The 23,772-nt window shown below is 46.0% G+C and overlaps 2 protein-coding genes across 4 annotated transcripts in view; one reads left to right on the top strand and one right to left on the bottom strand.

Moving 5' to 3' along the window:
• lmna (lamin A) overlaps nucleotides 1-8,971 on the bottom strand; it is a 38,228-nt gene extending 29,257 nt beyond the window's left edge. Inside the window, exons 1-2 of one of the 3 annotated variants that reach the window (XM_047598112.1) lie at nucleotides 8,780-8,971; nucleotides 422-801 (exon numbers count right to left, since the gene is read on the bottom strand). In XM_047598112.1, the coding sequence (XP_047454068.1) occupies nucleotides 422-756 (335 nt within the window). In that variant the 5' untranslated portion in view covers nucleotides 757-801; nucleotides 8,780-8,971. Of the gene's footprint in view, nucleotides 1-421; nucleotides 802-1,983; nucleotides 2,248-8,779 lie in introns of those variants that run through there. The other 2 variants (XM_047598111.1, XM_047598113.1) reach the window with 2 other exon arrangements.
• Nucleotides 8,972-16,860: 7,889 nt separating this feature from the next.
• mex3a (mex-3 RNA binding family member A) lies at nucleotides 16,861-23,073 on the top strand. Its single transcript, XM_047598988.1, has 2 exons — nucleotides 16,861-18,043; nucleotides 21,417-23,073. Exons 1-2 carry the CDS (start codon nucleotides 17,287-17,289, stop codon nucleotides 22,613-22,615), a joined length of 1,956 nt encoding a protein of 651 aa, XP_047454944.1. The 5' UTR covers nucleotides 16,861-17,286; the 3' UTR covers nucleotides 22,616-23,073.
• Nucleotides 23,074-23,772: the final 699 nt, after the last annotated feature.

Raw genomic sequence — 23,772 nt, 5'->3', positions numbered from 1 at the left:
GCCTCAGGCTACTGGCGGGAACAACGGCGTCACCATAAAATCTTATCTCACCTCCGCAGTTTCACTCTCTCCCCAAACACTAATGTTTATGCAAAGATTTGTCCGACGGCACAAGGCAAACGCTGTTCTGAGCATCACAGAAAAAACTCTTCTGAGATCATTTGCCATAAAGACAGGGAATCCCCCCACACACACACATCAACCCAAAACAGAAAGTAAAACTTGTGTCATCAATGCTGCAGCACAACTTGAAAGATTTATGAACGAGAGCTGCAGGAAGTGAAACTATTTGTGAGTCAAAAGGCTTCCACACAGAAAAGTTCAGCTGTGACTATTTCACAGGCCGAATGTATTTGCATGTGGCTCTGACTGTTACCATGGTTGTAAATAAACCAAACATGTGACGTGAATACGCTCCTACCTGGCTTTGAGCTCCTTGTGCTCCTCCCTGATCTTTCCCAGCTCCAGCTGCAGACGCGCCCTCTCCTTGGCCACCTGGTCCAGGGTCTTGCGGGCGTCCGCCAGCTCCGTCTCGTAGGCGGTCTTCATGCCCGTGAGGTCGCGGCTGACCGAGGACTCGGACTCGGTGATGCGCAGCCGCAGCCCGGCGTTCTCCGCCTCCAGGGAGCGCACCTTGTCGATGTAGACGGCCAGCCGGTCGTTGAGGTTGCACAGGTCCTCCTTCTCCTGCAGCCGGGTGATGCGGGCCGGGGAGACGGCGCTGCGGCTCGAACGCTTTTGGGTCGGGGTTTCCATGGCGATGATGGCTCAGAAGAGATGCAGACGGGGGTGAGTCACTGGCTGTGGGGGAGGAGGGGAGAAGGTTAATGAGACATCAAAGATCCGAGGTGACTCCCCTACAAACCAAATGAAACTGAACTGAAATACATCAGCCTCCATTACTGTCTGTTGGCACGGGGACGCATTCCTTTTCATTTTCCAGAACCACTAAAAGCACAGTTATAAAACTTCTTTCCATGTATTTAGTTCTTTTTTTTTGGATGCAAAACAACTATTATTTCTTGAAACACCAGTGCCAGCAGCGATACTAAAACCCCTCCTCACTGCTCCGCCCTCTGCTTCATTTAACAGTAGGAGGCGGATTCAAGCCACTTTTATAAGCAATCTAATAAAAATATGCAGCTGCAACCAATGACAGAGAAATTAGCAAAGAATTTTCCCTCCTCCTCTGCTCTGCACTGAGGTTTGGGTACAAAAAAAAAAGAAAGAAAAGAAAAGATGCTTCTAATTATCTCAAGTCTTTTCAGATCAGTGTGTTCTCTCTGCGCTGATTATTTCTCCACCAACCAGTAGCGACTGCTCTGAATATAATACCAAAGTGTTGACTCATTACATAAACAAATGCTGCAGGACGCCCCAATAAGGGCATGAATCCACGTTCAGGAGAAAACATCAGATAAGTTCAGGATTCAAAAGAAAAAAGAAGCTGTGAATCCATTAAATTATGTGCAACGAGACTAAATTGAACTTTCCACAAAAAAAAAAAAAAAAAAAAAAAAGGCGGCAGCTACTCATGTGTGATTATTTTCCACTCAAACCACTCGAAGTCCATTCCCACTGAGAGGCGGGAAGTCCTGCTCCACTCCGGCTCAGCAGTGGGTGGATCATACACCAAACTTTACCATCCGTCTCCCCCATTAGCGAAAAGCGCGCTTAAGGACGTGCACGCCCCTGTGGGTGGGAAGCGCGCCCACGCCCACGAGCAGAGGACGCTCTGGAAAACCTCTGAATAAATGAAGAGTCCATTAAACGCTCTGGAGGGCTGGACAGGTGCTGCCTTCCACGACTTCCACGCGCTCTTTCAAAACGAACTTTTTAAAAGTTGCTCCACATCCATAAAAAAAATGGAAGCAGCTCCCAGCCGCCTCCTCCTCCTCCACCTCCTCCTCCACCTCCTCCTCCAGGAGACAGCAGCAGTAAAAGTGTCTGTGTGAACACGACAAACACTCGGAGGAAACTCACCGTAGCTCTGGGAGAGAGGCTCCGGTCTGCAGCTCGGTCTCACACACTGAGACCGAGACTGAGAGCAGCTTTCTACGAGTTAAACTGCTGCTGTTAAAGAGACAGAGAAGGAAAAAGAGAGAGCGTCGTACCCTGTGAGAGCGAAGAGAAGAATTCAAGCTCCGCTGAAGGATCCTGATCCGAGCTGGTGGGTGTGTGTTTGCCTTTGGCTCGCGCCCCTGAACTGCTTTTCCTGGCTGTCGCTCACTGCACATGTACCTACTGCCGGAGAGGGAGGAGGCGGGAGCAGCGAGAGAGACGGGAGGGTGGGGCGGAGGGAGGAGGAGTCCAGACCAGACCAGACCAGACCGGGGGCAGGGAATGTGTGTGAGCAGCAGCTGAGCTCTATCCTTCGCTCTGTCGCTGCTCTCAGACCTGAGCTCTCCCAGACACTCTGACCCCAGCGACTGGTGCAAGTGGTCTGTCAATAAAACGCAGTGACACTGATCATCCTGCACCGTGTTAATGTGCAGACGTCCCCACTCCTTCACCTCCCCGGCTCACAGAAGAATTCCCTCTCAGACCCACATTTCCCTCCGGTCCAGGATAAGAAGAGCTGCTGATCTGGCCTTTGGCACAAACACCAGAAAATCAAACTAAACGTCCAACGTGCACGCGAACCACCTCCCGGATCAGCTCCGGATTCGTCCATGGCACAAAAATAAAGCGTCTACGGGCTCCTCCGGTCGATCCGAGAAGGAAAAAGTCCCCAAAATCTGTAGGGTTAGGTCCCCGATGGGAAGCAGGAGTCATCCCGGAGGTCTAAAAGTCTCCGAACCAACCTGACGCTGGACTCGTATTTATTTCTTCGGGGTGGAGTTAATGGACTCACAGGTCCAATCAAGTTGTGATGTTTTCTGTGTGGACACCATGGAGATGGAGGTTAGTCCACTTATATGTGTGTGTGGCTGTGAGCGTGTGGTTAGACCAGGGTAAGGCTCTGTTTTTGGGCATGGGGCAGGCCCAGTGGATCCTTCCAGTGGAAAAGGAGCCGTCAGAGTCTGAAGCTGCCTCCCTGAGTCACACGTCCCTGCTGCAGACTGTCACATGATCAGCACCTCCTCCTCCTCCTCCTCCTCCTCCTGCTTCTTTCTCTTTCCTTATCACTTCATATTCCAGTTTTTCTTCAGTTACCATGGAAGTCACACCGAGACAAGAATGCCTGCATGGCCGTTTGCCCAAACACGTCTCCTCCACAACTCTTTTCCTTTTAGCCGAGCTTTCGAGGTGCACAAACCCCCATTACATAAAAATAAAAAATAAAAATAAAAGATGATGCAAGAAGCACAACTCTGAGCCTTGTGTGTTAGTTTGCTATTTCACCGTCCTCCACTATGAGTAAAACAGTTTATCAGTCAAACAGTTTAAAGACTATTAATTATTATTATTATGTTTAAAACCATTACTTTTAAGCTGCTATTGGCGGCGTGTGTGGCTCAGTGTGAATGTCAGACTCACTCATCGAGTCTAAAGACAGGAACAGGCACGAACGACTCTGATGCAACTCATCGTTTAGGATTTTCTTTCTGCCCTCGCTGCATTCCAGACGGGCAGCGACAACACACGAGCCGTGCCCATTGTGCAACATTTTTATTCCTCCTTCCTGACTGTGTAGCCTGGTGGTGGGGGACAAAAAACAAAAGGAGAATCTCAAGAAATGAGGAGGACGAACCTCCCACATAACAAACTCCTCACAGCACAACGTAAGTCACACATGTGACTCAATCATTGACAGAATCGAACCTCGACGTGAGTTTAATATTTCATCCAGATGAGGTTTAAATATCAAACGGTTTTAGGTTTGTGGCAGATTATTCTGCTTCATGATGGCGGTTAAGGAATAAAACCTTATCTAAGTTTACAGTTTAATCTTCTTTATTTATGCTTATTAACTTTCATCGTTTAATATAACGTGAAAATTCCATTAATAGTAACGAGCTACAACTTCACTAATTAACTACTCAATTAAGGACTTCATTACTAGTAAATCTGAGCAGGAATGTTCACACATGAAGATGAACAGGTTCATATTTTGTTACATGTGACTTTATTATAATGAGTGATATAATCTTCGTATCCACAGACATTTTTTCCAAACTTTACTTCCTGTTCAAAGACATTCCTGCTGATCCCTAATGAAGAGAAACTGAAGCTAACTAAAGCTAAAGCTCAGGCCTCAGGAGGTTAAAGTGATCACAGGTGAATTCCCACCAGTCATTCAGAGCTGAAGAAGCTACTTAGATGACGACTACGAGTCCGGTTACTTTTGTTTTTAGAACACGACCTGACAGATGACTAATGATGAAAATGCCCCCTGTATAAAAGCAGGGCCTCAACATTTACAGAAAACTATTCCAGGTTAAAGTGAGAGGAGGTGGGAGTGACTTCATTCATTACAAACTCATTTTTAGCTCAGGAGCCAGAATCAGTCTGATTCATCTCAACAGGTCCAGTAACATTAACCCATAAATAACAACAGTTTTCACAATCGCTTTGTTTTAGTGCAAAGAAGAACATTATAAAAATGTTTAATTTCAATGAGCTACACTTCTAGAAAACATTTTATGAACAAACTTGTTATTTTGGCACATTGCTGCCACCTGCTGTTTAGTTGCATGTTTTCTTCTGTCTGCAACTCTCACTGATCGGTGCAACCCCTAGTGGACAAACTGCAGTTAACGCTGTATATTTCATTTAATTTTAAAAAGCAGAGTCTCAGTTTAACGTCAAATAATTACAGCTTTGTTAGACTTTTCTTAGTTCTGGGATCGATCTTGATCAACAGGAGCTTTGACGTAAATTCACTTCCTGACTCTGTCAATCACACATCTGGAGACATCTGAACCGTTCATAAGTTAGACCAGAGTTAGATCTCAGACGCTTTCAGTTAATGAGCTTAGTTTGTTCAGATACACCAGTCAGCCACAACATTATGACCACTCACGGGAGAGAAAATAACATTTAAACCATTCAGTGTTCTACTGGGAAACTTGTGGACCTCAACATTAGTTCGATATTTTGTCCGAATGTTGCTTGAAATGCAAATCATTCATAAATTGATGACGTGACCTGTCACCTGCTTTAAACTCACTTCCTGATTTCCCTTCGTGTGCAGACGTGTGAAGACGTTTTGCTGAGACAGAAAACCACGGGAGTTTCTCTCTGATTGGACTCAACAGACTGAACCACGACGAGGGTCAGAAGACTGTCTCATTGCTTCAACCAGGGACACGAGGACGTGACGGTCCCAGGAGGACACGGAGGAAGACGAGGGCCACGTCCAGACTCATGGTTTCAGACCTTCATTTGTGTCCCATGGATGTGTCTCCAGCTTTAAAACCACAGAGAAAAACAGTCGGGTTTTCCTGAGGTGCTGGAAAAAGATCCTCTCTCATGTTAAGCTCTGTAGTCATTTACAGTTAATTAAAGCACTGGAGCTTCTTCACAGCCGGCTACAGCATCAAAACACGTCTCACGCATTGAAGCATCAATAAAAACTAAGATTTCAATATTTAAATGTGCTTTTATTTAATTTACAATAGAAATCGTCATCAATAAACCAGTTTCAGCCTGTGTCCTCTGTCTCGTTCTATTACTTCCTTCTTTTGTTCACATTTCCTATTAAATAAAAGCATAAAATCAAAGGACAATAACTTGAAATTAGTGCCACATTCTTGTCTTTTCAGAGCTGAGGGTTTGTGTTCAAATCTAAAGGAAACGGTGTTTTAGTGCAGAGTTTCCTCTCAGAGTGTTTCCTCTGTGAGACGACAGAGAGACACAAGCAACAAAGACAATATCTGTTCCTTTTGTTTTGCTGCTGGGAAACACCGACTTGACGTGACTCACTTAAACCACTGCACACCGAGGTTTTTCTTCCTTAAATCTTGAGGAGGTTTACATTTAGCTGTGATGGTCATTTCAGAAGCTGCAGGATGAGATGACTAAATATCTCCAAAACAGCAAATTTAGCTGAAACAAGAGCAACCGGACGGTTTCCTAAACATCTGTGGGAGGTTCTAACAAATCTCCAGTTTGAAATATTATTATTAATTTAATTTTAAAAAATACAGAGTCTCAGTTTAACGTCACATAATTACAGCTTCGTTAGACTTTTCTTAGTTCTGGGACCGATCTTGATCAACAGGAGCTTTGACGTAAATTCACTTCCTGACTCTGTCAATCACACATCTGGAGATATCTGAGCCGCTGATAAGTTAGACCAGAGTTAGATCTCAGACGCTTTCAGTTAATGAGCTTTGTTCATTCAGATACAGCAGTCAGCCACAACATTATAACCACTCACGGGAGAGCAAATAACATTTAAACCATTCAATGTTCTACTGGGAAACGTTTGGACCTGGTATTCATTCGTGTGGATTTTAGTTAGACATGTAGCCCCCACCTAGACCAGACCAGCCCCCCCCCATAGAAATGACACTCCATGATGGCAGCAGGATGCACAAAAGTGCTTTATGAACAACTCAAAGAAACATGAAGAGCAGCACAAGGTGTTGACCTGGCCTCCAAATTCACTAGATCCCAAACTCATCAAGTATCTGTGGGATGATCCACATTCACTTCCTGATTTCCCTTCGTGTGCAGACGTGTGAAGACGTTTTGCTGAGACAGAAAACCACGAGGAGTTTCTCTCTGATTGGACTCAACAGACTGAACCACGACGAGGGTCAGAAGACTGTCTTATTGCTTCAACCAGGGACACGAGGACGTGACGGTCCCAGGAGGACACGTCCAGACTCATGGTTTCACACCTTCATTTGTGTCCCATGGGTATTTTTGCCGTGAACAGTGTCACCTCTGGATGAGTGTGGAGTAAAGATTTAAGAAACGCAAATAAGACAGAAGAAAACTAAAGTTTGAGGCTAAATATTTCATTCATTTAACTATAAACTACAGTGAACATAAAGCCTCATTATGGAAATATGCAAATAAAAACTTTTTTATTCTTCATATATTTAATATTCTCGTGTTTTCTTATAAATGTCTGTGATTCTCTAAAAAACCACACGTCCCAGGTCACTCGGTTTCTGCAGACGTCTGCGTTCTGGACGTCACGAGAAGCTCGGAGGAGCTGGAGCTTTTCTCAGCTGCAAACCACAAACTCTGGAACAGTTTTCCTCCTCTCTCTGCACGCGAGGCTGCCCCGGACACCGCCTGCTTAGAAATCCCTTTCACTCTTTGACAGAGCTTTAATCTACCACATTTATTTCTTTTTACCTCTTCATCCCACAGGTCTGGTACTGGTCTGGTCTCGGTGGGTGCTACATGTCTAACGTCCACATAAATGAATACCAGGTCAAAAGTTTCCTTGCAGGACATTAAACTGTCACAAGATTGTTTTACCCTCCTGAGACCTGAGCTTTTGTCTTCAGTACATTTTTAATTTCTCTAAGATATTTGGGATTATTTATTTGGATCTAAGAAGCATAAAAAACAAACATCATCTTTGAACAAGAAGTAGTTTTTGAAAGAAAAGAAACATGTAACAAAATATAAAACTATGTATGTCACTGCCTGAACATTGCTGCGCAAAAACAGGTTTGCAAACAATAAAGTCCCAACGTCCTCAAACGAGTACTTGGTAATCAGTGACGTCGTAGCTCATTACTGCTGATAGAGTTCGATAAATCTTTGTGTCAAATTAAAGTAGTTAGGAAGCAGAAATAAACAAGTCACAGCAACAAAATCTGAGGAGATTTTTTTACACTTTTGTCACATAATCCGCTGCAGAACGAATCCACCAGCGTATTAAACCTTTGCTACCACTAGATGTCAGACTAAAACGTCCACCTTTTTTTTTTAGGTTCAAGGACAATATGCACTTACATGATTAAACCGTATCAAAGACATGAATAGATCTGTGCATCAGATCCAGCAAAAAGCTCATTTCCATCTGTGGTCTGAAAATAAAAATACAAAACAACATTTAACGAGGACCCACAGGACGCACAGAGACGCCAACGACACCACGCTACAAACACTGCACAAAAACACACGAAATACATGTAAAATGTGCTCCTAGTGTAATGTGTGGAATAAAAAAAAATGCCTAGTAATTTCAGATTCAGTATCAACAGTGATGAATCAGAAAGTACATGTTTTAAATATTAGCATCAGTAATTTATATTAACAGGGCTGTTGTTCTTTATGAGAGTTAATGGAGTTGGGGACACTCCATTGAGAATTATATGAAAATATATTAAAAAAAGAAAAACATGTGTCTAAATGAAGCAGAATAAGAAGCTGAAAACAAACCTAAAAACCTAATGTCCCCATATGAGGCCGCAGGGTCTCAGGAGGTTAATGTCACTTAGTGCTCCTGGTCATAATGTTGTGGCTGATGCCTTGCTGTATGCTCTTTCATCACCACATCTGTTTATTGTTGTGTCTTTAAATGTGCTTTAGAAATAAACTGATAACTGCGTCTTGATTTCAGGTGGTTTATGTTGAAGTGAACGCGTGAATAAACGTGTTGTTCCTAATAAAGTGCTCGTGCTGTTTCTCTGTCGCCCCCTGGTTCCACTGCTGCACTCGTTCCCTCCTACAGTGAGGACACAAAGCGCCCCCCTCTGGCTGGATGGAAGCAGACCCCGGGTCACAGAGTTCATGAACTGCTTCAACTCCCTCTCTGTCTGTCTCTGTGTCTGTCTGTGTTTCTGCCTCCACAACAAAACAAACAGAAAACAGCCGCACACACCCCGAGGAGGACGCGTTACCGGCTTAAAGCTGCGTGTCCTACCTTCGAGCTCTTCACCTTCTTCCGTCTGCAGACGCTTCTCCTCCTCCTCCTCCTCCTCGGTCACTTTCAAAACATCCAGGTCCCGTTAACCGTCATATATATCAGCCTCTGAGACTTTTTGTTGTTGTTGCTTCTTTTCAAGGGTCCGCGGAGTCGATCCGAGTCGATCCGAGCCAGCAGCCACCTGCAGATCAGCACACTTGATTAGACCGCAGCCAATCTGGGCTAATTACAGAGCAGCGTGCAGGCGCCACCTGGCGACCACAGTTAACGCTTCACCGCAGAGACGAGGGTTCGTCTGGGAGTCGTTCAGTTCGTTCCGAGAGCAGACGAGGATGCACAGAGCCGATGTAAGTGCGTTACTTTACACTAGACGTGTAAATTATGACTGTGCATTTAACAGCTGCTGTTAGTCCTGCAGGGCGCTGGTTCGAGTCCAGCCGGTGACATTATTAAAGATGTTTTATTTTAAAATATGCGCCATATATTTACCTCCCGAGGCCTGAGCTTTTATTTGCGATGCAGTTTTATATTTTAGTGTGTAACAAAATATAAAACTGCTTATTTTAATACATGAACACGTTTGAACAAAGAATTGCAAACAACATCCCAACGTCCTCTAAGGAGTGTTTGCTAATTAGCGACGTGTAGCTCGCTATTGACGGACTTTGTGCAAACTAAAAAAGTTAAAAAGCATATATAAATAAGTTTCAACCTTAGAATTTGATGAGGTTTTGCACATTGTCCACTTTTGTCCCGTGACTGGCTGCAGAATGAAAAAACGTAATGTCCCCATATGAGGATGCAGGGTCTCAGGAGGTTAAAAGTTTGTTTTCGTTTGGACTCTTGTGTGTTTGTGGGATCTATGACTGGAGAGTAAGAGGAAGTCGTGGGGCTGACTTTTAAGATATGATGCATGTTTTAAAATATCTTTAGTTACGTCACAAATGAAGGTTGTGAATCCACAGGAATTAAAAAGAAAAAATAACAAAAAAATACAATGAGGCATTTTTATTTATTTATAAGTAACCTCTAAAAAAAACTTCACTTCAGCCTCCAAAATTATGAATCACAACAGAAAACCATTCAGCGGAGTGATGTTCCTGCAGAGTGAGTCATTTCTTCAGAGGCAGGATTTTACTATTTTAACACTGCTGCATTGTTTCTGACACCAGGAATCTACAAACACTGGAAAATACAAACTTCAGTAAACTTCTCCGTCTACAGTTTAAAATGAAAGAAACAGATGGGATGTTCAGGGCCCTCGGGGGCCAATGGGACGTCACAGAGCTCATATTTGTGAACACTGTACAACTTGAGTGCAAGTAAACACATTACTCCTAACATGTTTACATGCACTCAAGTTGTCCAGTTAAAGTTGGATTAAGGCAACAAATACGTAAAGTGACCTGAAGAAGAGAAACTGGACTTGTTTTCTTTTTCAAAGAAAAGCTCAATAATTATCTTAATATTCTGTTTGGCTGAAGTTAAATTTAAAAAGGATTGTTACTTTATTGTTTTTAAAAAAGCAAACTATTCTTAAATTGATCTCGGGATAAAAATAAAACCAGACGTGAAGAAGCTACTTGGATGAAATATCTTCGGTTTAGAGCAACATGGTTTGACATGAACTCCAAAATGACCATAAAACTGAAGGAAGATCTCTCCACTAAAACTACTAAAATGCGAATGCAAGTATGCATCTATTTCCCGTAACTACACGGCCAGTTTAGAACCCAGAACCTTCTGACTGTGAGGCATCATTCCTCACAGTCAGAAGGTTCTGGGTTTTGTTGTGCCGCCCCAGAAATATCCAAACCTGCACAGAGAGAACTCAAAGTGTCTGTTTGTTTAATTACATGTTATCCTGTTTAAAATAAGCTAAATATAAAACCTGGAGAACTAAACATCAGCAAACACCTCAGACGGCAGGAAAATCAAAGCTCCACGTTAGTTTGATCTTTCGTCCAGTTGCAGTTTAATGCAATTTATGTAAATTCACCTCCTGGTTTTCAACACACTTAATTTCCAGCTATAGCTTAAAAGGTCATTCTGCTTCTATTATTGATAGACACGCTGACCTGAGCCGAGTTCCACATCCACTGATAATTGAATTAAGGTGGCGGCCGGGGAGCATCACACACCTCCTCCTCCTCCTCCTCCTCCTCCTCCTCCTGCAGCAGGGCGGCCATCGTGGTTCCACTCACAACTCAATCTAGACGCAAACAAAACGCACAAATTAAAAAAACAAGTCAGGTGTTGCTGCCGTCGCCGCCGCTGCTGCAGATATGTCGGATGTGCCCGTCGTTATGTAACAGCTGAGCATGAATTTTACATGGCCCCGCGTCAGCGAGCTGTAAACCGTTTGTTTACATTGGCCGTGCTCATAAATGATGGAACAGGACGGCGCGACACTCGCAGGCATAACGTGGTCTGTGGGAATGTGCCCACGCTCGCTGCCATGTCGGCCACCAACACTGGACCTGCAGGGCAGTGGGATCCGTGACTCTGACTCATCCACATAATAAAGATCAACACATGCAGATGCTTTTGTAATAAAATATGTGTCACGACAGGACATATTTACTTTACCAAATCCACTATTAATGAAGCTTAATGACCCGTGTTATGGTCCTTTACTTAAATAAAAGTTGTGGTGCATCAGTGACTAGTAAAGTTGGTTGAGGTTAAATGTTTGTAGCTGCTTCATAATGACACGTTGCTCCCTCAGAAAGGCTGCAGACTAGTTTCCACCTGTCCAGCTTATTCCAGACCGTTGCACCATATTAACGCGGGGTGTTCCTGAACGCAGCACAGCTTGAGCCAGTTTCTTAGCTTTTCTGACTCTAGTCAGTGTGGAACAACAACAGCAACACAACACAGGCCTCATCCAGCCTCTATCTTTAATTCTATGTAGAAGTCAAGCTGTTTAGAGCAAACACTGACAGATTTACTTTGCACTAAATAAATAAAATAAATATAAAACACACAAAGAGCAAAATAAGGTGAAACCTGTTACATTAAAAAGCTTAAACCCTGAGTTTGAAAAGTGTTCCAACTAAAAAATTAAAACATTTTACATGAAGCATTCGCTCACATGTAGCGCTGACTTCTTCTGTGGTGGAATGGCTGCAGCTTTGACGGATAATAATAAAAATCCTCAATTTAAATTTTAACCTCCTGAGACCTAAAGTTTTGTTTGGTATCATTTTCAATTTCTTCATTTCATTAAGAACTATAAAAACTAAGCATCATCTTTGAACCGGAAATGTATGTCCTCATGTGTGGACACAGGGATTATTTCACTCAATATTATAATAAAGTCGCAAAAATGTAACGAAATATGAAAAATGTTAATCGTGTCTGAACATTGTTGTGCAAAAGCAAAATTGCAAATAATGAAGTCGCAACATCCTCAACTGAGTAGCTGCTAATTAGCGACGTTTAGCTTCTTAATCACTTTTGAAAACAGCCTCGGTTGAACCAAAGCGCTGTACATACATACACTAAATAAAACAGCAGCGGAATAACATACGAGCACAATTTTAAAAGCAAAAATAGAATCAAAAAGAATAAAAGAGAAGATTGGCAATGAAAGTTAAAGCTGCAAACTTTGATGAGGTTTTGTACCACGTCCGCTTTTGTCCCGTGATCGGCTGCAGAACGAACCTGTATCGTGTTTTTACACCAACTAGTATCTAGTTATGAAGAATAAAAGAATAAATCAGGCAGAATAAACCTGAAACTCAACGTCCCCATACGAGGACACAGGGTCTCAGGAAGTTATACGAAGTAAAAGTCAACATGCAGCTGTTTTAGTTCATTGTGAAGATTATATTACATGTGAAGATTAGATTATTGCATTTCTACCGTATTTGCAGTTTAATGTCACGGCTGAACGATAATTGTAAACACTGTTAAAAATGCAGAGGAGTAAATGAGCTCGGTTCGTTAGCAGATCTGTGATAAAAAAAATAAAAAATGACAGTAACGCTGCAGTTTTATTTTAAAAATAAATAAAGTGCATTCATTCCTGGGATGAGGACGAGGATGAGGATGAGGACAAGGATGAGGACGAGGACACCGGGGGCCGAGCGGCCGGACCCCTGAGGTCAAAGCTCTCTGAGATGATGATGATGATCATGCTGATGATGCCTGTGAGATCACCACCATACGGGAAGCAAGCAATGAGGTGAGCCTTACTCATCGCTAGGCGTGTCTCTACCCATACAGCACAATGTGATTAGACAGGCAGACATGGGGGGGTGGGGGGTGAGGAGGGGTGAGGAGGGGGATAGGGAAAGTGAGAGCGAGATGACCTAATACCCGTAAAAAGCAATGAAGTCATTCTACCTGACTCATGTTCCCAGCTGACACCAGCTCCAATCAAAACATCCCCAGTGTGTTTGTTGTCAGAGGAGGAGGTGGAGGAGGAGGAGGACGAGGAGGTGGAGGAGGAGCAGGAGGAGGAGGAGGAGGAGGAGGTGGAGGTGTGTTGTGTTGGTCAAAAGTTTCAGATGCATGTGAGCATCTTCACAGGTGGAGACAGAAAAAAAAGTGTTTTTTTTAATCCAGAAAAGATGATTTGCTTCATTTTATTGGTTTAAAATTGATGATTTTTAAGCTAAATGAAAAACTGATGACAAAAATAATCAATAATAGATTTTGAGAGAATAATACGACTGATATATAATATTTGTGGACATATCGTGACCCATTTTAAGCTTTAGGTTTAGAGCCGCGCCTCTGAAATGATGCTAAATAAAGCTGAAGGAAAGTAGCTGATCTAACTGATACTAATAAACAGAAATATTCAAATCTTTCTAATTTACAGAGCTCAGTGCTCAGTTTGTTTAATTACGTTTTATCCTGTTGGGAGTTATAATAAACTAAATATAAAACCTCGTTATTGACGTTAAACTGCTGGAATAAACATCAGCGACACCTCAGACTGCCGGAAAACCAAAACCAAAGCTCAGTGTTAGTTTGATCTTTTGTCCAGTCGCAGTTCAGTGAGATCTATGGAAATTCACTTCCTGGTTTTCCTTTGTGTGTCTGCAGCCTGAGAAACGAGTGTACAGCTGAACAGCTCAGATACAGTTAATCTCAGCCTGCGATAAGGTGACGAACACGACGGGAAATAAAAAGTGAAAAGACGTTTCTGATCTTTTTTTTTTTTTGCGTGACGCTCACTTCTCCTGACTTACCCTGAAAGATGGAGCAGAGTTTGCGGAGGGCGACGTCCGCCTGCAGACGAATCCACGCGGTCGCGTTAAACAAACTCTGAGGTTGTTGGGTTTTAATCGTCCTCTCCGGCTCCTCAGTCTGATCATCTCTGACCTCATGTGCTCCCATTTCCATCTCTGGAAAAAAAAAAATCTGAACCGTAGAAAAACTTGCAACAAACGAAAACAAACCCAGACAATTATTACTGTTATTATTCTTTCTGTGAAAGGAGGCGACAGGAGTGAACGCCCACACACACACTCACAGTGTTCAGCCCCTGTATTTAGAGGGATTTATTCAGCTGATCGACTTCAGGACTCTCGCCGGCTCACAAGCACAAGATGTGGTATCATTTGCATGGAGTCTTACATCATCCCTGAGAGCCCATCAGCACGTGGTGCTTAGCCAACATGTCCCTTTGTGCTGGCGGGAGCCTCATTCAAGTGACAGCGGGGCACCAGAGGAAGTCTTGAAAGGGACATCTGGCCGTGGAAGTCAAAGGGATGTCCTTTAGGGATGTCTCCACACACTATTAAGCCCGTCCTCTTTGAAAGACAGATACTGTCCATAGGTGAAAGCAATATTTGCATGAGCTCCTGGACAAAGAGGGTGGTGTGGTGAGTCTCTGCGGCGCAGTAAACCACAGCATCTCCCCAAAGATGCCAGTCAGCCTTTCATTAGAGGGGGGAGAGAAAAGGAGAAACAGCACTACTGTGGCGACCAGATGGTCAAGATCACAGAGTTTTTTATGTGCGGGTAACATGACCTCAGCTCTCTGGGTTTCACAAGGATCCTGTAGCTACCACACACACACACACACACACATGCATGCACACATAAACTAAAGAGTACAAATGACAATTGTAGCCCGGAGCTACAGGCAGAATGTCTGAATGAAAACCAGGCCCGCTGAGGTTCATTCAGAGCCGGAGAAGGTTTAGTTCAGGGTCATAAAGATTACAACAGCGTCACCAGCAAGGCCTCCAACAGCCCACACCGAACGGTGAGTGTGTGGGGGGGTGAACCTGATCCCTGATCCATGCTTCTTATTGATTGGAGCTCCGGACTCCCGGTGGACCCCTTTTAATGGAGCCAGACGACCTCTCGGACACGCTGGCACACTTGGTGCACCACTCAGAGGCCGGCCCTCGAGCGGCCACCGCTCCCCGTCCTCCGGCCTCTCCACCGCGGCGGGGTGGGCAAGCAGCAGCAGCAGCAGCAGCAGCAGCAGCGGACCCCCCGGGCCCACCCCTCTGGTCCTTCACTCACCACGCCATCCTCCTCCCGCTGCTGGGTGGAGTGGGGGGGATGCTTTAATCCCGGCCTCATACCAGGAGTCTCCCTGTGAGTTCTCATCTGCAGCGCACCCTCGGGGAACCGACCCCGTCCTGATTGGCACCCAGAGAGCGCGTCTAGACTCTGATTACACATGTAAATACGCTCGCTGCAACTTTCTGCCTCCGTTTTATCACAACATTGATACTGTTTCTATTTCCAGGACCTGGTGTTTGGAAAATTTGTGATTATATTATTGCTCCGTTCTGCATGTTATCAAAAGGCAGAAGGCATTCTCACTAGAAATGCTAAAATATTCATGCCGAGGAGTCACATGCCCTGCTCAGTCTGTCGTATAAGGCTGTGTGTGTGTCTGCGAGTGTGTTTTTGTTTCTGTCATTACAGTCGAAACCCACTTACAGTGTGGGAAAACACCACACATGATGGAGAATAACAAACTGAAAAAGAATTAATGGACGGGGTCGAACGCAGACGAATAATCTACAGGGTGAATTTAACACCTCCCTCGGGATCACAAAGCACACACACACACACACACACACACACACACACACTGGGAGACTTCATTCATCAGCAGTTTAGTTTATTTCCAGGTGTTGAACCATTAAACTTCACGGTTGTTTTTTAACAGATAAATCCGGACGAAACGACGCGGATGTGATGCTTTTTTTTTACTTCTCTTTCTCAGAGTAAACATCCCCCAGAGTTTGTCTCATCATTCAGGTGGCCTCATGCAACACATAGCACAGCGTACACCCCACGCCGTGCATGTATGCACAGATGGTAACGAGATAGGCCGACACTCGGAGGAAGCTGGAAAACACGGACGGGCACTGTATAGAAATTTACACACACCTGCTCCAGCATTTCCCTCCGAGCTTCATTTATAAGGTGGGTCTGGAGTCAGGATGATAATAATGATCATATTACTAATAATAATTAACAAATCACCTTAAAATATTTATTTATTGGTCAAATATTAACATTTTTCAGGTTTAAATAAAGATAAAATGAAGTTGCAGGTACTTTGCTGCATGTGTGTGAAATAGAGGAACCTCACAAAGGGGCTGAAAAAAAAGTCTGTATCAATATTATAATAATGATTTTGATTCCTAAAAATCACTGCGATCTTTGTGTTGGGCTGCTACGACCACGCTGCCGGCGTGGCTTCTGTCGAGGACATCTTGGGGAGTCTGTGCGTGGAAACGAGCGAGCGGCGCGGTTCTTTGTTCACCGGGGCTGCTGCAAAACCTTTTTTTTTTTTTTTTTTTTTTTTTAAACGGGAAATGTGCGAGGGCTTTTCTGATGTTCCCCCCACTGCATAGGGTCTGCAACGCCTGTCTGACAACTCCCTTTCTCTTCACCTCCTCGTATACATGCCACCCCACCTCCCTCCCCCTCCCGCCCCCCCTCTTAGACACCCTCTTTGCCTCCTATACATAACATCCTCATGCGCAACGGCGCCGGAGACAACAGCGCGGTGACCTGCCGCAAAGCACGGCTACATGGAGGTGGGCGGACCCCCCCTCCCCTCCGCTCCCCTCCCACCCCCCCTCTCTCGTTCCCCAAAAAATAAAAAATGTCACTAACTCCTTTACTCCCGTAATTCGCGTCAGATGGCGCAGACGCCCCTCATAACAAGCAGGTAGCTGCTGGTATTTGAATCCCCCCTCATGATAAAGTTGACATCATCCTTTCAGCTTTCGGCGGCGCCACTAGGTGACCATGTGCGCACCGTGCCTGCACCTTTTAATACGCATCTGTTTACATCCTGGGTGGCTATTCTTACATAAGTCTCCACACACACAAAAAAAAATGCGGCTTTCGAGCCACACTGCGGCTCTGGAGACCGCGGCCGAGTCTGCGCTCGCACGGCTGCGGCGCAGGGAGCTTCGCGATTTTGGGTGTTTTTTTTTTTTTTTTTTTTTTTTTTTTGCTTCCTTTCTTTCTATAGGTGACCGGAGGCGGCTCGATCTCCGTGCCACATGCTTGTGAACCTGAGACGGAATGGAACGGGAGGGCGGCTCGTTTTGTCTCGGCGAGGAGGGGATCTGTGTAAACCAGACTGGGTGGAGCAACGCGTCGCCCAGCCCCATCTCTCCGCGCAGACGGCCTTGTGTCCCGTTCGCCCGGAGCTCGGAGAGAGACTACTGTACTGTGGAGTCTGGCGGATAGAGAGAGAGGGGGCTGGTCTATGGGAGGGACTAGCGCAAAGGGGGGAATTGGAAGGAGGAGGGGGCGAGGAGGAGGAGGCGGCACGGGTGCTGTTTCTCCAGTCTCTTTCCCCTGTCTTTGTCTCACACACTCTTTTGTTAGCCATGCCTAGCCTGCTGGTTCTAGCAGGGATCATGGAGAAAAATGGGGGCTACGGCGGGGATCTGGCCGGCTCCGGCTTCGGCAGCGAAGGTCTCCTGGTGCCGCCCGACGAGGAGGAAGACGACTCCCGTGCCCTCAGGGTCGCGCTGGGCCAGTTGTCTCTGCTGGGGCTCGGGGAAGGCGAGGACGGCGGCGGAGCCCCGACAACGGGAGTACAGGACCGGAGTAACAACAACAACAACCACCACAACCACACCAACAGCGGCGGCGGCGGCGGGGGGGACACGGCGATCCTGCAAGGGAAGAGCAAGTTGTGCGCCCTGTACGAGAGCTCCTCAAGTGAGACGAAAGGACGAGGCTGCAACATAACAGAATGCGTCCCAGTGCCCAGCTCTGAACATGTGGCCGAAATAGTGGGGAGACAAGGTAAAAAAAAAAAAAAAAAAAAAAACCGCTGGCTTGCAAATTCTTTTTTCCACTCCAAACTTGAGCTTTTATCCCGGTAACACTGGTGCATGATCCCGCCGAGGTTTCCTGCGCGCTTGCTTTTTGTTCCCTAACTGTTACCTGGTGTTATTTGACAAAGAAAAGGGAGTGGTGTGTGTGTGTGTGTGTGTGTGTTTGTGTGTGTGTGTGTGTGCTCTCGTGTTTTTTTTGTGTGTTCCCCCGAGACATCAGCCTCCCACTTTTTTCCTGCTACAACGTTGCAAGTTCTCGTGTACTCATCATTAGACTGATCCTCCTGAAACGAGGAGCCGCTCGTTTTGCCTTTTTTTTTTTTTTTTTTTTTTGTGGAGTTAATTCGCACAGAAGCATGAGACAGGGCAGAGAAGAGAAGGAGAGCCCCCCCTCCCGTTCCCTCCCGGGCGAATTATTCTACATCCACGCCATCAATGTCAGCGCGCAGACACACACACACACACACACACACACGCATGCTCGCGCAGACGCACGCACGGTGGAGCAGCTTCCACTTGCTTCCTTTGTCGTCTGAGACGCGCCAGACTGTTCAAAAAAGGCAACGTGCAGCTGGAGAGGAGAGGAATGTCTTTGTGAGCTGATCGCCGACAAAACAGCCCAAATAATGATGATAATAAAATAAATAAATGCAAAATCAAGACATTTTGGGCTCAGCCGCGGAGGACGTTGCTCCTCTTTCCAAATCCAGCTCGTTGTTTATGTTGCGCACTGGCCCACTGACACAATTGGACAATAGAGGAGCCAGCAGCGTGGTCACCTTGTTGTTTAGTTTTTTTTTTCTTTCTTTTTTTTTTTTTGGTAAATGACGGAGTTGGAAAGTTTAATTCCAAACAGATTATTACATATTTTTTAATTCCCTTCCTCTTATTCTTGCAGTTGACGACTTCTTCTTTTTTTTTGAATTTTTTTTTTATTATTGAACAAAGAGCTTGAAGTTGAATGACAGCAGCTGTCAAACAAAGGTGTGAGTCGGAGAGGGGGGCGAGGTGGGGGTGAGGTGAGGGGAGGGGCGCGTTAACACAGTGTTGCTGCCTGGCACACGGGATGGTCTTAAAGGGTGACTCAGCGAGAAGAAGTTGGAGGTGGGAATTTATTTTTTATTTCTAAATATGGAGGATTCCTTCCTCCTCTTCTTCTTCTTCGTGTGTTTTATTGTGGCTGCACCTTTTTTTGGGGGGAATTGTTGTTGCTGTTGATGAACCCTTGAGGGTGAGGAAAAGGGGAGAGGGAGGGGGGGGGGGCAGAGTAGCATCTGAAAGCTGAATGGGAGTCACGCCTTGGAGCTCAGCACATGGGCGGATGAAGCGGTGGTGGGGAGGCGGGAGCGGGCTTCCTCATGAGCCCCCACTTCACTGTTCAGTGCACGCTCTCTGTGCCACATGGTTGTCTGTGAGGAGGCTGCAGGGGGGGGGGCGAGGGGGGGAGGCTGCAGGGAGGGAGGGAGGGAGGGAGGGGTGGGAGCTGCAGGTTTATCTCCGCTCTGGAATCATGTCACCAGGAGGAGTAGAGATGGCTCCTCTCTGCCGACACACCCCTTTTTCTCTGGCTTCGCTGCTGTAGTAGCGTGGGTTTTTTAGTTGGTGCCGCCGAGCACCCCCCACCCACACACACACACACACACACACACACACACACACACACACACGCCTTCCCATTGCGGCTCCCGTTGTGTACTCTGAAGTTTTGAATTTTAATGGGGGGGGCTGGAGACGGGTAGAAGGGTGGATCCAGCCTCGATGGAGAAGAAGTGCTGATTTGAGGAGGATGAGGAGCGGTGATGGTGGTGATGGTGATGAGGGGGGGGTAGATATGAGCTGCCTTTTTCAGATTCAGGCCCTTGGTTAGTTGGCACCACGCGCACACACACACACCCCCTTCCTCCCTTCGCTCTCTGCACCATCATAGCCCCGTCTGGTGAATCTGGCAAACGGAGCATCCTGTCATGAAGAAAGGGTTGGGTATGATCGTTTCCTGTCAGAGTCGCAGACATCGATTCCCGAGGATGCTCTCGTACCTTCCTCTTGGAGCTCTAGGCATCAGTGTGGTGTGGTGTGTGTGGTGGAGGGAGGGGGGTGGCTCTTTTTTTTTTTGTTGTTTTGAATCCCGTCCACCAGCCGAAAAATGAAATCTGCCTCCTAGGACTTAATTAACGCGTGCATATTTTGGTTAACAGATAAAATTCTTTAATTGGGACATTAATTTGGATCAATTACATTTTTTTTTTTTTTTGGTTCTTCGAGGCCCTGGTGCATGAGCTATTAGCTTAATATCAGGCGATGGCCACAGAGGGTTTGTGCGGATTAGGGCCACGACCTCTGATTTGTGGGCAGTCAGTGTTCCTGAACAAAGTGGAGCTGCACCGTAGCACCAGGGACTCGTTCCGATCCACCTCAAGGTGTCTTTTAAAACCTCTCAGACAGTTAATACAGAGACGGGTGTTTCTGAACAGACGCCGTGTCCAGAGAGTCTCCGGCACCGTCCTCTTTAAGAGACAAGAAAGGCGCATGTAACCCATCGATAAGAGAGGAAACCTTAATGAGGAAGCGCCCGAATTTCTGAATGGAAACTGGCTGGTGTGATGCTTGATGCATGCTTAATGAGGCGGAATATAAACACAACTGCTTTGTCTTTTCTTGACCTCCAACGTACCTGGCTAATATCCTCCTGAATAATTACTGCTTCACTACAGACCCGGCTCTGTCCCCTTCCAGGGCCAAGACATAGCTGTAACCTGCGCTCCCTCGTGTCACAGCTTCCTTAAAAGCACTCGATAGACTCGACTGTTACGCTCGGATCAAAAACGAGGCGGATGTGGAGCAATAAATGGCCTAAAAACGAAGCATATGTGGGCTGCTTGTATTGTCTGGCAAGTTCAAGGACAGGTCAAAAAGTAATTGCTCAACAGCACAGTGAAAATATTCTGCATCTGCTATCACTCTCAGAGCCCTGCAAGAAAAAAACAAAACAAAAAAAAAAAAAACGAGGCACGTCCACGCCGGCCAGTATCGCTTTAAGTTGATTTAGAGGAAATAAAATAGCGCACTCAATAAGTACACTAATGCTTAGGTGCTTGAAAGCTCATAAATCATGGTAATTACTCTGTGTAGCCGGCAAAAAAGCTGCTACATATTAAGTTAAACTGGTCAAAAGCGTCCGAGTTCACGCTGAACAAAAAAAAAAAAAAAAAAAAAAAAGGGGGAGTGGAGGATTTATTCAAGGCTCAGCCTCCAAACAAAGTGTCTTCCTGCTGGTTCCTTCCCTTAACCTGATCCGTACATCGTATTTCCTTATTTTAAACCATGTGCCGGTGTCTCTGCAGGCTGCAAGATCAAAGCCCTGCGGGCCAAGACCAACACCTACATCAAGACCCCGGTCCGAGGCGAGGAGCCCGTGTTCCTGATCACCGGGCGGAAGGAGGACGTGGCCCTGGCCCGCCGCGAGATCATCTCCGCCGCGGAGCACTTCTCCATGCTGCGGGCGTCCCGCAACAAGCTGGGGGTGTCCTTCAGCGGGTCCCCGCCCACCCCTCTGCCGGGCCAGACCACCATTCAGGTGAGAGTGCCATACCGCGTGGTGGGGCTGGTGGTGGGGCCCAAGGGCTCCACCATAAAACGCATCCAGCAGCAGACGTGCACTTACATCGTGACCCCGAGCCGGGACCGCGACCCCGTCTTCGAGATCACGGGGTCGCCGAGCAACGCCGAGCGGGCCCGCGAGGAGATCGAGGCCCACATCGCCTTCCGGACAGGAGGCCTGCACGACCACAACAACGAGAACGACTGCCTGGGGCCCAACGGCGGGAGCAGCCCGGCGGGCAGCGGCGGCGGTTTGGAGAGCCGGCTACAGCAGGTGTGGGGGCTGCAGGGGGGCCAGCGCAAGCCTCTCACCAGCAGCTACCGCCAGAACTTCTCAGATGCCATGGTCGGAGGAGGGGGAGGAGGAGGCGGAGGAGGAGGAGGCGGCGGTGGAGGCAACGGCGGTAACAACGAGGGAGGGGGGATCTACAACAAGAGCAACTTCTCCAGCTCCGGAGAGAAGCCGTGCTCTTATTTCGGATCGGAGGGGGGCACCCAGAGCTGGGGCGACCCCGACTACCCCAAACAGGTGGCCTTCTACGCCCAGCAGCGCTCCAAAAGCTTCGGAGGGCTCCCGCTCCCCCTGACCAGACTCTCCCCGGGCTTGCCCGAGCCCTGCGGAGGAGGCGGAGGCAACAACAACTCTTCAGTCACCAGCATCGTGCCCGTGTCCGGCTCGCCCCACGCCCAGGCCCGCCGCGCCCACAGCGAGCCCATCTCGGCCGGCGACGGCTTCCCGGGCCGCCTCCCGGTGCCGGACTCGCCGCCGGCCGTCGTGCGGGACTGCATGACCTGCTTTGAGAGCAAAGTGACGGCTGCCTTGGTGCCCTGTGGCCATAACCTCTTCTGCATGGAGTGCGCCATCCGAATCTGTGAGCTCAACCACCCGGAGTGCCCCGTGTGCCACACCCAGGTCACGCAGGCCATCCGAATATTCTCCTAAAGGAACCACATCCGTTTTTAATCATTAGTTTTGTCAAGTGTTTGTTCAGCGATGATTTCCCTGTTATTATGATTATTATTATTATTATAATACACATTTTTGTTTTTCAGAAAATTTAAAAAACAATCAAGCAGATATTTTAGAAGGCACTGCTTGCTTTACTAAAAAGTATAAGAAATATTTTTAAGTTTTTCTTTTATATATATATATATGCATATATATTTTATAAAAGTTTTGTTTATAAGAGAAGTATAGTACCTTGCATTTTCAGTTTTTTGACTGCTGCTGTTTTTCATTCATGAATCACAGCGTAGGCAGAGGTAGAACAGTAATGTGAACATTTTTATTATTCAAATTTTTTATTTTACCATGAAGTGGGTTTATACTGAAGGAAGATGATTGTCGAGGTACCCAATCTGCACCTGACTGACCTAGAAAGTCAATGTTGTTATTAGGAAGGAGAAGGAAAAAAGAAAAAGACAATAATTTTTTTCATTGCACCTTACAATCATCTCGGCCTAAAATAGGATTGTCAATCATACCTTGAAATTTCGGGAGCAGATGTGAAGGTGAATTCAGCCTTTGTTTTTTTTTTTTTTATTTGTTATGTTGTTTTTTTTCTTCTTTTTTTAAGTTTTACTGTGATTGTGGTTCGATATAATTCATCCAAAATATTTGGGCAAAACGTAAATGTGAATAGATTGGTTCGAGGCATCTTTCCAGGAGGAGGAGACTAAAAAACAAAAAAAAAGAAAACTTTATTTCATTCTTTTAGCTAAAGAGTCTTAGAAAGCAGATACTGCTTTAAAAAAAAAAAAAAAAAAAAAAGGGGACAGGACTTTACATCATTTAGCTCCAGTAATTGGTTAAATTTTATTGGTGTCATTATTCACAGAGATAGACTAACTGTCGGTAAAGAAGTTCCCTTTTCCAGTAGCCACTGATTACGCTCTGGTCGCTGCAGTTTGTTGAAAAGACTCGGTAACGCTCGCTCCTCGTGGCACTTGAAAAGCATGTGGTTCCTCGGTTGGCTTAAAGCACTGATTTAATTTGTGAGGCCTTGGAATTCATCCAGTTGGCTAGTTCTCCATGTCTGTCCCTCCCCTTCGCCCCCCTCGCCCTCGCCCCCCCCAGATGGACTTGTCTCAAAGCCACCT

Source organism: Mugil cephalus, chromosome 11 (genome assembly GCF_022458985.1).
Source record: "Mugil cephalus isolate CIBA_MC_2020 chromosome 11, CIBA_Mcephalus_1.1, whole genome shotgun sequence".
Taxonomy (NCBI): Eukaryota; Metazoa; Chordata; class Actinopteri; order Mugiliformes; family Mugilidae; genus Mugil; species Mugil cephalus.
This window is presented reverse-complemented; position numbering and strand designations above follow the sequence as displayed.